Genomic DNA, 17,237 nt, shown 5'->3' with positions numbered 1-17,237 from the left:
ATGAAGGCCATGCTTGTTTTGCTCTATTACCTGACTGTATTTTCCTGTCTCTTTTCACATTAACAACATTTTACTCCATGAAGGAAGACAAGAAATACTTTGAATGCATCAAACCACTCCAAATTAGAATAAAGAAAGAACACCAACCAAAAATCCAGCAGAAGATTGTAGAGGCAACCATCAATCCAGAGCTATTTTTGCTGTTTCACTGTTGGCTAAATGTGTCCTGCACGCACAAGTGAACCACATGAACCTCAGGCTCATCTGATATCTTGGGTTGCTGTCATCTGCACCAAGCCACTTTGCAGCAGCACACTGAATATGCTGTGGGTCTTCCCTTACTTCACTTAGGCCTAGGGGTGCACAAAATATCTATCTAAATCTGCTTTTTTGTTCCTGCCACTAGATGCTGCCATTAATATAAGCATAAAACACTGAAAAAGGCCACAAGAGAAGATTTCCCTGCTGTTACCACCGTGCTACTTCAATTAAACTGTTTCAATAAGATACAAGTTGGAAGGAAGAGAAATCTTCACATAAAATAAACTCTAATTAAACTGCAACTTCAAGTTTAAAACTGAGCTGTCAGGTAATTAGACAGGTGATTAAACTTTCTTCAACTTCACACTTGGAAAGACATCTGATGCCTGCTTAGCCTGCTCATGGGGATGTGTGTCAATGACATTCAGATGTCAGAGCTGAGTTACTTTCAGAGCCACATTCTAAGAGAGTCATAGCACATATTTCTCCTGAAATTACAAAAAAACCAAAAAACCAAAAAAAAAAACCCCAAACCCAAACCCAAAACCAAACAAACAAAAAAAACCAAACCAAAACAAAACAACAACAACAACAAAAAAACAACAAAAAAAACCCCAAAAAATAAACCCCAAAAAACCCCCACCAAAAACTGGGCACAACAAGCATTGGCAAATCCCTAACCTGAACCTCGTTGTAAATGGAAAGATAGGATGCACATTCCTGTTCTGAGAACTCCTCTACACCAGGTCTTGTTCCATGCTCTCTGCAGGAAAGGCCCTGCATACTGATTTAATGTACATCATTCTCATTTCAGTAAAGTATAAATATCAGTCACAAGCAACAAGAAAGAACTGGAAAGCAAGTTCAGACCATGAGTATGCAAAGCAAAAGCAGCAAATAATGTATAACTTGGTATTTTCTTTCTTCGGTGGTATATTTTTAGCCTTTTAGGGCTTAACTCTGTGAAGAACACAGTTTGACTGCCTAGAATATTATTAAGGGTATATTACAGCCCCAAATACATAAACACAAAAACAAAAGATGATTGTTTCCAACACAAGATCTAAAACTTCTGATGGTTCTTGTCAGCTGTCTATCAACTTGGAAAAAATAATATTGTGGCATTACTTCAGGAAACATATCACAGTACAAATTTTAAAGTTAAGCTGAGGTAATAGTTTACAAATTAAAGAAAAAGAGGGCACAACTCATGTGTACAAAAAGCCCCAATCCTGGGCAGCAAAGGCAAAGGCAGAGGTGTGATTTCCAAGAGCCAGGCTGAATGTGGCAGAGCCACCTTGGAATGGGAGGGAATGCTCTCTGCTGGCTGCTGGGTTTGCCACAGCAGAGTGTGACTACCTTCTGCAGCTATTTCAAGCACATAGCACTCACTAATTCATTCCTCCTGATACACTAAAGCAGCTGAAATCCACCTTTTGGGCCAAGTTTTGCCCAGAACAGATGTATTTTCAAATCAGTTATTAAGCCGCTAACAAGGCCTTAGAGGCCTAGAGACATTCAGGTGTCTCTTTATCAATGGCACGGTTCAATTTAATCCAGATAAGGAGCCTCTGGACAATTAACAGTTGACTAAAGTTCAGTGGAGTCTCCAACTGGCTATCACAGCACAGCACAGCACAGCACAGAGAGCAGAGGCAGTACCCACAGCTCCCACTCCTGTTGATTCTGCCTCCCCGCTTTGGACATCACAAGAAGGCAGTGGCAATGGCAGAAGATGACAAACCCTTCTGAGATTATTAACACACACCATTTCTGCTTTCAAAGGACAAATCAAAAAACCCCTTCTTTCTGGTGACTGCAGTGTTTTCACGGAGCTGCTCATCACCCACAAATTCATTTTAAACTACACAGTAGTTCTGGAGCGGGAAACGTTAAAAAACGCGAATTCCCTCAGCACAGTATTTATGACCATTAGGGCAATGGCGTTAACCTCCTCAGAAAGCTCCTCTGTGCACAGCACACCAGCTCCATAAAAACACCAGAGCTCATCCACAAGCCCTTAACAGCTCCAAAAAGTGTTTCATTTCCAGCAGCCAGGCCTCCCATTTTTAGGGACAGAGCACTCTTCCGCCGTGCTGAAACCAGTGCTAAAACCAACGCTAAAACCATCGCTTTCAATAATTACCTGGAGGAGCAGAAAGCCCGGCACCTGACTGATGGATTGCAAAGATTGAATGAGATGAGGAGAGCTCTGCACTTACTGGACTCGGGGTCGGAATTTCCGTCTCCCTCCGTGCGGCTGTTGGGCGACGCCTGCTCGTAGAACTCGTCCTGGGGGAAGCCCAGGGGCAGCGGGTGAGAGGCGCTGGCCCCGCTGGCGGGCTCGTGGTCCCCGAGCCCGCTGTCACTGCAGCTTTCCTGGGAGCCATCTGGCAGGTGGAAGGTGACACGGCGCTGGGGCTGCAAGGGAGGAACAGAGACGACACGGTTTTCCACCACGGTAATTGCTTAACGCGGCCCAATTTAGGAAACGCGTTATTTGAGTTATCTGCTGGGGACGCCATTATTACCCGGAGTTGTGCACAATTTCAGGCTTTCATGAGGCTGCTTTCAAACCGGCTGCACCTGACAGCACTGCTTGCTGCTGGTTTTTAAAAATGTAAGCCCTGATGCAAAATGAAAGACACCTCAAACTAAAGAGATTCTGTCAGACTTCACAAGTCTTTGGATACCTTTTGTATATTGACTTGGAGATTTCAATCACTTTTTTGAGGCTCAATTTATTTCACTGCTGAGTTTTCTAGTTTTCAAAAAACATTTTCTTTCCCATTAAAAGCTGTTCCACACTTTTGGGCCTAGAAAATGTGACACATTTATTATGCTGTTGGATTCTTCTAAGGCAGGGAAAGAACAAACAACAACAAGTCTTATGTACTGAAAACAATTTTAATAGATTTTGCACAGGCGTTAAGCTAATGAATGAAAAGTAGATTCCCCTGCTCTCCTTCAGACATTTCATTACAGCTCCTTTGATTTTCGTTATACTACAGACCTGTACCTTAGCTGTAGAGGGCTGGAAGCTGGAAACCAGGGAGCTGAGGATGGAAAGTATCTCAGCCCAGACGTGGAAGGAAGGGCCAGATGAAACAAAGACCCCGATGCACCAGGCACAGGACATAGTTTTCATTACCTAAGTGACTCTGCATGACTTAGGAACTGAATAATTGCAATGTAAATCTCTCCCAGCATTAAAGGAAAATATGAACAAAAGATAAGCAGCTCTCCTGTTCATTTTGATGTGTCTGAAATCCATGTTTTGGAATCTTGAAACATGATGATTCAAAAAAAACCCAACAAAACCCAAAAACCAAACAATTTAAAATATTCTTAGGTTGTTGTTACTCAAAATTCCATTTGAAAGGCAATGTAAAACTTTCTGGATGCAGAACTGCTGGGATTAGCAAAGCTGAAGACCAGACTTTTGATGCAATTGTGCAAAAAGTATATAGTGTTTATAACAGAGCAGATGTTGTCAGGGGTCCCTAGATATTGGTTCCTATAGAGTGGCGGTGTTGAAAACAATGAATTATTTTTGAGTTTTTGCTAAGTTCAGCTCCTGCACTTCTTCAAGTCTCTTTTTGTGACAGTGACATTATCACACATGCCCACAGACAGCTGCTCTGCAGCTTGTGCAGCCAAGAACACGGCAGCACCAACCTCACCTGTACAATTCCTGACAGTAGTGAGAGACAGCACTTCTTAGCAGCCACCAGTAAGACACTCAGGGCTTTCCCAGAAAACCTGTTTTAGTGCCTCACCACATCTAATGGTGAGCTTCTCTTTTAATGTTGAACCTGCCTCTTTCTTGTTATAAAATAAATCACTTCTCCAGTCCCATCCATCATGGTCTGTTTATTCCCACCCATCTTTCTGGCATTTGGCACTTTATTCTGCTTCAGAATAAACAGACCTTATTATTTCAATCTGTCAGCTGCTCCTGCTCTCCCTGGCTGCTCCCCATCTGCAGGAGCTCGATCACGGCTCCGCGCTCTGCCCAAAACCCTGCACCAGGCTCCAGCCAAGGTCCTGACAGCACTGAGCAGGATCATTTCACATCTCCTGCAGGCCCCTTTGCCATGGCAGCACAGCACATTTGTGTCCTTGCCAGCCACCATAATGCCCAGGTCCTTTTTATTGATCTTTTCCTCGTTGTTCCCTTTTTGGTTATTGCCATCGATCGCTGCAGCCTAAGAGCGGCACTTTGCATTCATTGTTCCTGCCTTCTATTTTTCCAGATGATTTCATCTGTTTTCAAGTACACTTGGCCTTCCAGTCCTGCTTTCCTGTTTATCAAATTTGCAGATTTTAGACTCTCCCCCATTTGGCAGATCTTTGAGGCGTATTGGAACAGATCAAGCCAAGACATTGCAGTTGAGCTCTGAAGAGCTGAGCACAGAATGTCTTCCCATTCCTTGGGATGGAAATGGGAGAACCCCTCTGTGACTGCTGGGACAGTCTGACAGCCCACTGGGAAGAGGTTCAGATGGTGAAAGGTTCACAGTTAACACCCCCCAAATTCCCCCACTACACTTTTGGGGTCACCAGAAGAATGCCTCATTAAACTCCACAGTTTGCTGCCTGCAGCTGCCCCAGGGCTCTCTGCAAGTCTGGCTGGGGCAGTGGTCCTGCTCCTTCTGCTGTTTTTTCCCACCACTGCTGGGTGAAAATGCATGGAGTGTCTCTGCACAGCCCAAAAAACCAGATGGGTCCACAGAAATGACTGACATGATTTATCCTATTCCACTTCACTGTCACTTGCCTCTCAGGGCCCTATCCACACCAGCAGTGTCCATCAATTCTTTCCTCCAAGCCCAAATAACTGAACTTTTGTCAAGCTGATACAGTGAAAACATTCCTGCAATGTTTCTCATTTACTCCCTGCATTCCAAACTGCACCCAGCCTGCACAGATGTACAGCTACGACATGTGGAAAGGGAATATGCTATTTCTTTCATCTGAAATGAGTTTGGTATTCACAGTATGAAAAAAATCCACCTCCATTTCATGAGCTCTTTGTAAAAGCTGTATTTTTTGAGTTTTGCACTGCCTTTGTGTTGTGTTATATCCTCTCCTCTCCAAGCTACCAGTGAATTTTAAGCACTCTTAGAATATTTTTAGCCCAAGTTTCAGCATTAGACACCCATACTGGCTTTTGAAAATGGCTGCTAACTCAGTGGTTGTTACTATGTACAACTGGTTAATACTTTGTACATCTGAGATTCACTAAGTGTAAACAAAGGAATATTTATTTTCAGGGTTCATTGTCAAAATGTAGAAGAAGTTTTGAACCAGTGGACAGCAGAGGATACCAGAAAGTCACCAACTCTTTTTTAACTGCCTAGCCCAGTGACAAAAACCAAATCCCATACCCCAAGCAAAATTAAAAATGTTACTAACTCAGTCTCACGTTCAGCTGAAACTTGTAAATATTTTGTTGCACAAATTTAGATGCTATTAGCCACCCGTATGATTTTAAATCAACTGGCTTCAGCTAAAGGCTCATGGTTTAAAATTTGATTGTGTCCCTGGGTGTGTCACACCTGATAACGCCGATGACAGAGCACTTTCAGAAAAACATATCAAGATGAAAAAAAGCCCAGCTATTCCTCTACATGGCAGTGCTGCCATTTTCTTAATTCATGCAGGCGTCAGACAACGATCTGGAACAAGTAATTCTAATAAAATTTTGCCAAAAGCCGGGACTTATCTTCTGTCACAATTATTTTGGAAATTTCCTCCTTGAGGCATTTAAATTTCAATTTATAAGATTACGAAATATCCTCAGTCTCCAGCTGCTTTTCTATTTATCTCCGAAGGGAGCCAGCTCCGATAGTAATAGAATAACAAGGATTATGGTTTGTTTTATTTATCTGAATGACAGTTGGTATACTTTTTCAAAAAGAGAGAAATGCAAGCAAACCTATTATGTATTCTTAGAGGATTCTGATGTAGAAATTTGTAATACAGACAATTAAACTGATACGAGACAATGAAGGGAAAATTTAAGGGAAAAAAACCATGCAGCAGTCTGTAGTTTCTCGGCCACATTTAAAAAATATTAAATTACTCTTTATTGGTGTGAGAAAAGAATTTTGCTTGCAGAGATGTCACAGACCAGACACGAATGCTGTCAGAGGTCTCATATGGCATTCACTGCCTTTGGTAAAAGCTGAGTGTGTCTGGAGGGATCAAATTATCTCAGAAAACCGCAAACCTTTTACTCTCATTATTGAAATTTATATGAAGACTGATCAAAGCCGCAAACTATTCTGTGTTCAATCTTTCACTACAATAATTAGACTGTGGCAGTGGGAATAATAAAAGATGAGTCTAAGTAAATAGCTTTGGATACACTGAAGGGATGATTTCTGGTATTATACACCAGGGGTTAGCCAATTTATAATCAAAAAGGAAAAAAAAGGTAATAGGAAAAGCAGCAGATATCAACTGAGGAACATTAAACTATTAACCTTATTATCTTCATTCACTGAAGCAAATTAATATCCATTTAAAAAGAGATCATAAAGAAAAAGCATTACTTTTTAATTTATGCTGAATTAATTATATTATTTAGATGATAATTCTGATTTAAAACAGACCTTATTTAGGAGATACTGTGAGACAGCACAAAAGAGTACTACTTCAACATTTCTCTCCACTATTAGCAGCCAGTAAATAAAGCAGTGGTCAAATAAATTTTTAATTTCCCCAGTCGCTTGTTTACTTCAGATGTTAGGAAGACATGAAATACCTTAAATAACCAGAAAATAACTATTTTCAAGTATAAGCAGTAAAGAAGATCCCTAATCAAACTACAATTTCCAGCTCCAATCTTTTTATCCTCAACTATCACCTTTTGTTCCAGAACAGCAATTTTTTTGTTCCACAGGCTCTCATTGAGACAAACAGGACCCAGCAACTATCAGTGCAAAATTCTCAGAACGACATTAAAACAAACAGCCTGAGAGGATCCAACCATAAACCCAGTGGGAAATATGTCTTTGTGTTGAAACTCAACAGAGACAAGCCAGTATTTTCATTTTTCCTTTCTCTATACTGAGCAGTGTCAAGCACAACTAATACATCTCGAAGAGTTTCTCTCAAATTTTTACAAGTCTGCATTTCTCTTAAGTTTTGCACCCTCACACATTAAATCTAAAATCTTATTACATTATTTTGATGGCTTTGTCAAAGGCAAAATATGTAATACAGATAATTATAATTTTTCACTCCAAATTAAACTTGTCTATTTTTTGCCGGCAGGGATCTGTATTTCTCTTGGAGATCTACAAAAATGACAAACACTTTTGGTCACCATTATCACACACAAATAGAAACTCTTCATTAACAGCACATCACTGTTGCATTCACCTTTTCTAATATAGCAGTGACCTTTTTATGATTTATTTAATGGTCCCTACAGTGACCTTGCATAGGAGCGGGTTTGGGTTGTGGGTTTGGGGTGTGGGGGTTTTTCTTCGGTTGGGTTTGTTTTCCAAAAAGAAAAATTAAGGGTTCATCTTCTGGGGGAAAGAGAGAGGTATTGTGCAAAGTGACAATACTCAGCTGATTTCAGAAGTTCAAGCCTAGTGGGCATTTAGATCAGTTTTTCCCTATCTCACATAAAAAGCACCAGCCCCAGAAACTGTCAACACTAATGACCTTAATTATCATCTCATAAAGAAGAAACTTGGTGAAGAAGCCCTTTCTTTCATTGAACAAGTTCAGATGTTCAACAAGCCGCTGCCCCAAATTTATTGGTTGCTTTCCTTTCAGCTCCTGATTGTCTATTTGTTTGTCAAATCAAACAGACCTGCTGTTTTCCCAATTTACCATATCTATCCTTTTAAATATTGGCAAGACTTTGCATTTTCAGCTCCTTGAAAGTACCAAAAGGAATCCAATAGTATCCTTTTGATATTCTTGTTATAAAATTTTGCTAGTCCTCCTAATTTAATCTCATTAACATTAGTAACTGGTACTTTGCATCCTCACTAATTACTGAGGGAAAATACAGCATCTGGATACCTTCTAAAGAAGAGGAGGATTTGACAAATATTTTTTGCTTTTTCTCACTGTGATTAAAATTCTAACTGTTCCACGGTAGTAAAAGAGAAGTAAATAGTTTTAGGCTTTCATTTGTATTGATTTAAATAACTCCTCCCACTTTGCTAATTTATTTAGATGCAGGAAGCATAACCTATTAATCTCAAAAGGGCAAATAAAAGCTGGGTTGGCTGCCCAGACAAATAGAAATTCAACGTGGGTGATTATCTCAGACAGATTTGTACATTTTCAATGAAAGTATTACTGCCTCCACAGAAAACCAGCAGAACAGACGATGCCCCTACACCTGCTCTAATGGAAATGACTTTAAATTGTCAGATCTTATAGCTGGATTCACTCACACAAAGAACTCGCTCAAGTGATGAGAAATAATCTTGCAGGACTATCTTGTTCCTCCAGCACTCACTTACTCAGGGTGCCTTTTAGGAATCACATGCACGGGTCCCTGCAGGCTCCTCTTGCAGGCAGGTAAAAACTGCAGCGAGCTGATACGGGGAATGTCAGATATTCCAGCTCTTGGCCATTGGCAGGGAGCTCTGTCGAACCCTCCCCATGCAGGCAGCAAAAGGAAGGGGTTTGTAACTAACATCGCCTGCTCTAGGAGCGAATTTTCCATTTTTTAACTGAAGTAACCAGGGGCTAAGCCGACTCTCCCACCGTCCTCTCTCAGCACTGAGGTCATGGAACGAGCTCATTCCCCAAATCATCGCTGAACAAACACATTATGAACCTGGAACCTCACAAATTTCTGATTAACGACTTCAAAGGGTATTTATTTCAAGACGCTAATCCTTGTTGTACCAGACCATCTCTCATAAGAGTTTCCCCAGCCACATTCTGCTATTTAATTGTATTTTCTGGGCTTCTTGAAATAACAACAAAGAAGTGAAATAACAAGCAAATAAAACTGGAAATAACATTTAAAGCATGTCAAACATTTTATTTAGCTTTTGAAAGGCAGTTATTGTATGCTAGATGTCAAAATGATAGCTGAAAGCATGCTTTTTAAAGTTTAATTCATCTAAGCCTTCAATTTGACATGTGATTAAATAAAAATTACAAATGAAAGTTACACTATGGCTGTGTTGTTGCTAAGTTTGAAAAAAGAGAAAATCTCAATTCTGATTTTCTTCTTCAATACATTCTTCAATTTCCATCATCTTTGATGTTATCATTTTGAATGCTTGATATCTGATAGAGAAAGCCATTTTGTAGTTAAAAGAACACTATAATAAACAATAATACAGAACCATTTCAGCAATATTTGACATCACTTCAGACTGCTGGCCAGGCAGCATGAATCTTTTTCAACAGAAATATTGATTGGGTGTCATTAAAATTGTGAATTCTTTGTGCTAATATTGAAATAGAGCAGAATTTATACTTTCATGAATGTACATGGGACTCTAGCTCTAATTTGATTATGCTAACTTATACATTTCAGTTGTGGCTCAGATAAATAGATTTCATGTTTCTTCGTGAGCAAGGTAGGGATTCCTGGAATAATAAATATTCCAGTTAATTACTCACAGACCTTCAGTGAGGTACCTTTGTATTATAATCAAGGCTAAGCCTTAAATGCAACGCTGAGGAGGTCATTGGGGCTAAAGAGACCTCAAGGTCTGATTCTACTTCCCTTTGCATTTTTTTTTTCTGTTCAGTTTTTCCTGTAAAAAAATCAAACCTTTCTGAAGCAACACTTGTGTGTGTAACTCCACGAGTTATAAATACACAAGTGTTCACTTGGAGCACCTTGGAAACGTGCTTCCATCATTTTGAACCAGGAAATGGTGCTGTTCCTGTTAGTGCTTCCCAGAAAAAAAGGAACTCTATCTAAATTTCGTTCTTTGGGTTGCAAGTGTGCCGAAGTCAGAAGCAAAGTAAGATTTGTGCAAGGAATGCTCTTAACTGCTAAAGAACAAGTAGTGGTGAAACACTTCAGTCACATTTCACTTTATAAAATAAAATGTTTCCTCCTAGTGTGGATGACTATAAAGCAGTTCATGGGTAATACAGACAAGCAGTAATTTTATGTTTGATTCGCATTCATGTAGCTGTTAAATTGAACTAATTTTATTATGGTTAAAAAATTTAAAAACAAACAAACAAAACAAAACAAAACAAAAACCCAAACAAACAAAACAAAAAAAAAAAAAACCAAAAACCCCACAAACAAACCAAACCAACAAACAAAAAAACTCCAAAAACAAAAGGTACCTTTTAAAATGGGTAACAAAGGCAGCTGTTTGGCATGTCACTTTCTCACTCCATTTGTTATGACTGCACACCTTTATTATAACAACATTTTATTTGTTATAGCAGGAAATCTATAATGTTTGATATCAAGTGTTTGATTAGCTAGAATGGGAATTGATAGATAAAATGCAAGGATGAAATGAATGTATTTCACACAGCTGTCAAAAAAAGCATCTTGTGTTTTCTGGAGAAGAGAAAGAATAGAAAAAAAGTTTTCCCTTGCTCAAAATGCACTCTGAGGAAACTCAAGACTTTCTTAGAGAGCAGCAAAAGCATTCTCTTTTCTGCTTACTGTATCAGAGAGTTTTCCTTGCAACAGTTATCCTTGTGGCCTTGAGAAAATATCTTTTAACCACCTTGATTACCCATTCTTAATTTTAAATTTACAGTCTGCTGGCCACCAAGGTCACCTCTCTCAGTACATTCTTAAGGCAGCAATAGTTACTCCACCTTTAGGTGAACTGGTTAAGGAAGAAGCAAGAGTTTCCCAAGAAAACCTGCTGGCATAAAGCTCTAGGCCAAAATTTGCAAGCAGTGATGCAGTTCATGCTGTATTTGATTTGCACAAAGTAAATTCCAGCATCCCAGGATGGACACTTCCCAGCAGCACACTCTCCACTGGCCTCCAGTGGTCTAGGAAAATTTCTCTGGATCAAGAAAACTTTCACCGAAAGTTTTGTCCTGAATTTCCCTTTCAAATTATAAGGTAAAAGTTTTGCTCTCAATAAGAGAAGTCATCCTACATACTAAAATAAAGAAACTTTTCACTGGTGCACTTCACTTTCTTTCAATCTTCTCTTATTGTAAGTAGGAAAGATTCTGGGTGATAAATGCTGTGATGAACAATACTTCAGTTTTGTTTTAAACATCTGAAAGATCTATTTTTCTCTCCAAGCTGTTTTAAGAAAAAGAATAGTGTTTTATTTGATTAAAGTCAGAAATCTCCCATTTGCACCACTATTTTCACAGCTTATATTATCAGGGTGATAATGAATAAGATTTAGCTGTTATTTACAGTAGAACACATGAAATATTCAAAGTTACTAGAGTCTAACTACATGCTAATAATGCATTCTTAAATGGGTGTCTGAAATATCTATTTGCAAATGGGAAAAATTTTGCAAATTGAAGTGCTGCATTGTATCACTGATATCATCCCTCGCTCCTCCAGAGCCATGGCTCTGCAATTGCCCTTTCAGATAATCAGAATATATAACTGTCTTTCAGAATTCACCGCCACTTGTGTAATTTCAGTAAAGCAAAATATAAAGCCATTAGCCTTCCCTTGTTCCTTAAATCTTCCCGGCTTATTTCCATATTCAGTGCAGCCATTCTTTTCGCAGCATTAAGATTACTCACTCATCTTCCCTCTCGGAGCAAAACACAACAGTACAAATTGCCGAGGAAATGCAGCACAACGTTAGCTTGCAGAAAGGAATGATGCAGTTCTGGGTGAGGGAAATGGAGGGGATCCAGCTGAAGGCTGGGGAAGGTTTTTTTCTGCTCACAGCCAGCCAGAGCTGCTGTTCCAGCTGGGCAGGGGACAGCTGCCCTCGTCCCACGTCACCACCCATGCATGGGACTTACCCGCACTGAGAGCTTAGCTCTGAGGCAAAGTCAGCTCTGGGTCCGGCCTCTGTCACCAGGACCTGGCTCTGCAAAGTTCTGGACCAGGTCTGACCAGCCCTGGGACCTGGGCAGCTCCCCTGGCAAATAGGGGGAGGGGAAAGGCGTGAGCTCCAGCCACGCACAGAAACCAGAAACCCAGGCAGAAGAGAGGTCTGTCCACTCAGTAACTAACTCCAGCAGCCAAGAGAAAGGTGCTAACGCAAAAATACACAAAGCACCAAGAGGAAATAGGAGAGAAGTCAGCAAAAGTGAGGGTTGGGTTTCTCTGGAAGGCAGGAGGGCAGCTCCTCCTCATGGGGATGGTGACTGCACAGCCCAGACAGCCAGAGCCTCTGTCACAGCACTGAGCAGACCAGTGGTTTGCTTAAAAACAACTTGGTCCCAAGTCACTTACTGCACAAATCCCAAGACTGCACTATTGTGTACCCATAAGTAGAATAATCCTCAGTCTGAGCCCCTGCATCTTTGGAAAGATGCCCCAAAGAGCTGAGGAACCTGAGGGACTGGGGAGGGAAGGCCAAGAGCACAGTCAGTGCTGCTCCTGCAACCCCCAGAATGCACCCAGAGATACCTCCAGCTCCTCACCTGCCACACACGAGATTAACACCTCTGCAATCATTACTTCAGGATTATTCAAGCTTCATGTACAGCTCAGTTAAATCAGAGGTAAATACTGTTCTCTATCCAAACCACACTAAACTTGCAACCTATAAATCTGAAGTACTTTTGCAAGGCTGACACCAAGTTCAGGATCAGGAAAGCCAACTGCTTACTCTGCTTGATCCAGGAAGGCAGAAGCCCATTGTAACATGCAGCCATGTGTAGGAAATATTGAAGGTAAGGTGGCTTTCAGAATACTGTGAAAGCAGGCCCCAGAAACAGAAAGAGCTGAAGAATACAGGATTAGCTGCAAGTGCAAAGCTTGAAAACAGGAAAAGTTACAACAGTAAAGCAAGCAAGGAAAAGAAACAATACTCTGAGTCTTAGGTTTGGCCAGGAGAGACTTTAAGGCTAAATCTAAAAATCTGCTTAGCAAGGCAGTAGAAGGTTTTAAGGTTAATAATGGAGTATTGTGTATTGTTAATAGAAAGCACACAAGCAAGCATTGTTTGACGCAGGTGTGTGTGTGCTTTCAGTGACTGGCTAGAACAATTGTCTGTGAGCTTTAGCAATGTGCAGTTGGCTGGAAAACTTTTAAAATTCCCTAGAACAGTGATCTTTGGCTGCTGCTGGCAGACGTGAGCTGTCGCCATCTTTTAATTGTCTAAGAACCTGTTATGAAGCTGATGATGTGGAGGAGCAAATGTAAGGCTTTAGGTCCGCTCTGTGTTCCTACAGCTCAGAGGAGGGAAAATTGCTGTAGATACTTGAGAACTGGGGAGGATTTTGGAATAAAGCAGCATGATAAGTGCTTGTGGGGAAAGGCAACAACATTAATGCGGGCAAAGCTGGCATAAGTCATGTGGGGAACAGTGGGACACTGCGGACATGGGCACCTTCCTCACACAGCCACAGACTCGCATTCCTGCACCAATTACAGTGAACAAAACCCACGCTGAGTGCCCTGACTGCTTACCCTGAAATTCTTGTCATGCCTTACTTTCCTTTGTAGAGTTCAATTTAATTCTACTCTTTAGATATTTTTTGGCTGCTTCTTATTTTTGTTGGCATACAGCATCTGGGCTTTGCACACAACAAAATGCACCTTGCACATTTTTCAGGCAAGAACATGTAAATACAAACTTGCAGCACTAATTGTGTTCTTTCTCCTACTGTTTTTAATTAATTTGACCTTTGGGCCTATTTTTTGTCAATTCAGAAGGCATATTGCAATCAGAAAAAAAAGCTATGGTGCAAATATTCCATTCTGCAAGTCACTTGCTAAACAAGTAAGCAATAGAGGAAAATCTATAGCATGCAATTAGCATTATGCTTTCCAATTATTTTCTTTACTTCACAAAACTCATTAATAACTTTTAGGAGGTAAAATTGCAGCTAGGAACCCTCCTACACCTCAAGCGTATTATATTCTACCTTTGCCCAATGGAAAATCTTTTGATGTACTGGAAATCTTATTAATAGATTCACCAGAAAACAAGCATGTAAAGCTGGCAGAGGCAATTGCGAGAGGTAAAATGAATGTAAATGACAGATGAAAGAAAATTTCCACGCCGTTCAGATCAATATAAACAAAAGTGCTGCAGCAGCCACAGCACAGAGATGAAGGGGATTCATCAAACTTGTATTTCAGATTATTTGTCCTGTTCTAAATGCACCCTCTGTGTTTCGGAGCTGTGTTCCTCCGTTACCCAATTAATACTACATTAAGATTCACTCCTGCAGGGGCTTTTTCCTTCTGGTGCTGAAGAGAAGTTTCTCAGTGCACTCAGATCTGGGGGGAATGTGGAGCGTAGCTTCTTGCTTCTAAAGATTGTCATTTGGAAAGCCTGTAATTGCAGCACTCAATAATTTCCCAAATACTTAAGCCAGAATTAATTATCCCTGCTATTATTGCAGGAGTATGGATCTTAGGCTGTGTATGATGAAGGGAATATGTGATAGAACATTTTATTGCGCTCAGAGCATGCAGTGGGTGTGCAAGGCACTTAAACCATCAGAAGCAATAAGCTCCTCTACTTCAATTAAATCTCAGTATGATCTCCAGACATCTACAGAACCAGATTTGCTCATTTTGTGCTCTTTGTTGTTGCCTAATTAAACATGTTCAGCACCCTTCTTTACACCAGAGACTAATCATAGTTTTTTTTTTTAAGAATCCTATTTCATTTAAAACCATATTGGTTCTTGGTGAAAAATTAGAGGAAAGTAAACGCTTATTGTTAAACACCTTGTGTTTGAACAGTTTGAAATGTGTTTTCATTAGGAGTCAGAAATCAAGGCACATCATGAACTTCAGCAACTCCTTTTAATGGAGTATATATTCTACAGTTTTCTGCCAATTTTAGATCATGTTGAGGAATCAAAAATATTGGTAGTTACTGTTACAGCTAATTGCCCAGGCTTCTTAAAAATCTCTTTATTCAGAAGTGGGGGAATGCTGGAGGTGAGCTGGGAAGGGGAGGAAGATCTGCACTATTGGTTGTAGTTGATTCAGCTTGAGAAATACAAACTATAATTTATAAGACATTTAGACATCTTGAGATCTGTAACAAAGAAAATGCACAAGTACGGTATTTGCAATAGGGAAATAAAGACCACGAGGAGATGAAGCTCCAAACTCAGATCTTTGTACAGAACATCATAAACTAAAGGAACTTTGATCTCTTTCTTGCGCCTTGAAAAGAAAAAAAAAACCTTTTTTTTTTTTTTTTTTTTTTTTTTTAATAAAACCCCCGCACCCTCTCTCTGAAAACGCAATGCCTGAGAGTCCATGGAATAATATCAAACTCTTGAAGCAGGCTCATTGTTTGAAAGAAGGCTGGCAGCATTTCTTGGGTTTCAAAGCAGTTCTTGGAGAAACCAGAAGCAAGACTGCAGCCTGAAGCACACCAGCTGCCTCCTCCCAGAAGTTCAAAAGACTTGGGCTGTGTTGCTGTAGATACCTGACAAACAGACAGGCATGGGTTTGCTAGAGAAATGTCCTGGCACATCTCAAATGAACACAGTCCCAACCAGCACAGATTTCAGTCTGTGCTCGTGTGAAACAAAGGGGACCCAGAGCAGCGCTTGGTCCCCCTCACCTTCATCCCTGGGGTTGCCTCTGGGACTCAGGACCAGCACATGTTCATTTGTTTCATTACAGAAATAATGGCTAAAGCTGAGAGTCTGTGATGGGAGATATCAAGCAGATGTGGCTGTAATTCCCCTAGCTGGGAGAAAATAATTTCCTTGTGTGTTCCGTGCCCTTGTGCTGGCCCTCCGTGACCCAGCCAACGCATTCCCTCTCTGCCTTGTTTACATCCCTGCCTACAAAGAAATTCCCCATTTTTTCCCCACAGTTAAAGACTATAAATCCATTCTTGGTAGTGGCTATGATCTAATTCCCAGCTGACTCCCCCAGGACTCACTGAAGGAAGAGAAGACAGCAGATACCAAAGCTCCTATCAATAATTTTCCTGCCACTCCACGAGCACATCACCCTATCAGCATAACTGCGCAAAGTTGCTTATCAGTGATGTACTCTCACACTTCCCAGGTAGACATTAAGCGTTTTTACGTCCTGTGGGTTTTGCATTTCAATAAATTTCCTTCTCCCAGCAATACAAATGTACAACGAACCCGCCCCCCCCAACTGACAACAGATGTTAGAAATATGAAAAACAGCCTAGAGTGTAATAGTATTTTGCACATGTACATCATTCTTTACTTGAATGGGCTTTAGAAATATGGATTCCATTTCAGAAGAAAGGAATAGAAAAGACAATTGTTAAAACAGCTCGCAAAGCAACAAACCAAAGCACAAATGGCTATGCCCTCTTGATTCTCATGACTGAAGGTTGGGTTGTGTCACTGGCAGAATCCAAAAATGAAATCAAGAGTCCTGGACAGAAGGGGCACTGCAAGACAAGTTGCAATCACATCTCACATTCTCCATCTAGCATGCTTCCCCAGAGAAAAAGCTATTCTCTCGTAAAATATACCAAGGTAAATTATTTACATTTCAATAAACTATACCAGACTGCCTCAAACTGGGAATGACGCATGTGCATTTTGCAAAAATATGGCACATAAATACAAGGACATACAACAGCACTTAAAACAATATCAACCCTGAAAGAAAGTGACTGAATAAAATGTTTTCTGAGTAATTTGGCCAATCCCAGCAGGTATCCAATGAGGGGTTACGGAGCCTGTTTCAATGGAGCCAGATGGATTAAAAAACACCATGAGCAACATCATCTAACATTAAAACTCTGTGAGCTAAGTGATAGAACAATAATGATCTTATCTGCTCTAACCAGACTGAAAACCTGGTGACTCCAGAAGATGTGTTCTGCAGTTGAATCCATCTGTGAGGAACAGACAACTTCATTAATGGAAAT

At 40.4% G+C, this 17,237-nt stretch overlaps 1 protein-coding gene across 1 annotated transcript in view; it reads right to left on the bottom strand.

Moving 5' to 3' along the window:
* The window catches only part of PCDH11X (protocadherin 11 X-linked), a 445,985-nt gene that overhangs the window by 124,816 nt on the left and 303,932 nt on the right, over positions 1-17,237 (bottom strand). The window contains exon 6 of the mRNA XM_066182530.1: positions 2,484-2,682. Within this exon, the coding sequence (XP_066038627.1) occupies positions 2,484-2,682 (199 nt within the window). The remainder of the gene's footprint in view (positions 1-2,483; positions 2,683-17,237) is intronic.

The sequence above is a fragment of the Chamaea fasciata genome, unplaced genomic scaffold (assembly GCF_029207755.1).
Source record: "Chamaea fasciata isolate MVZ Bird 193981 ecotype frontalis unplaced genomic scaffold, bChaFas1.0.hap1 SCAF_4, whole genome shotgun sequence".
Lineage (NCBI taxonomy): Eukaryota > Metazoa > Chordata > Aves > Passeriformes > Sylviidae > Chamaea > Chamaea fasciata.
The sequence above is the reverse complement of the archived record's forward strand: the minus strand, read 5'-3'. Positions and strand labels throughout refer to the sequence as shown.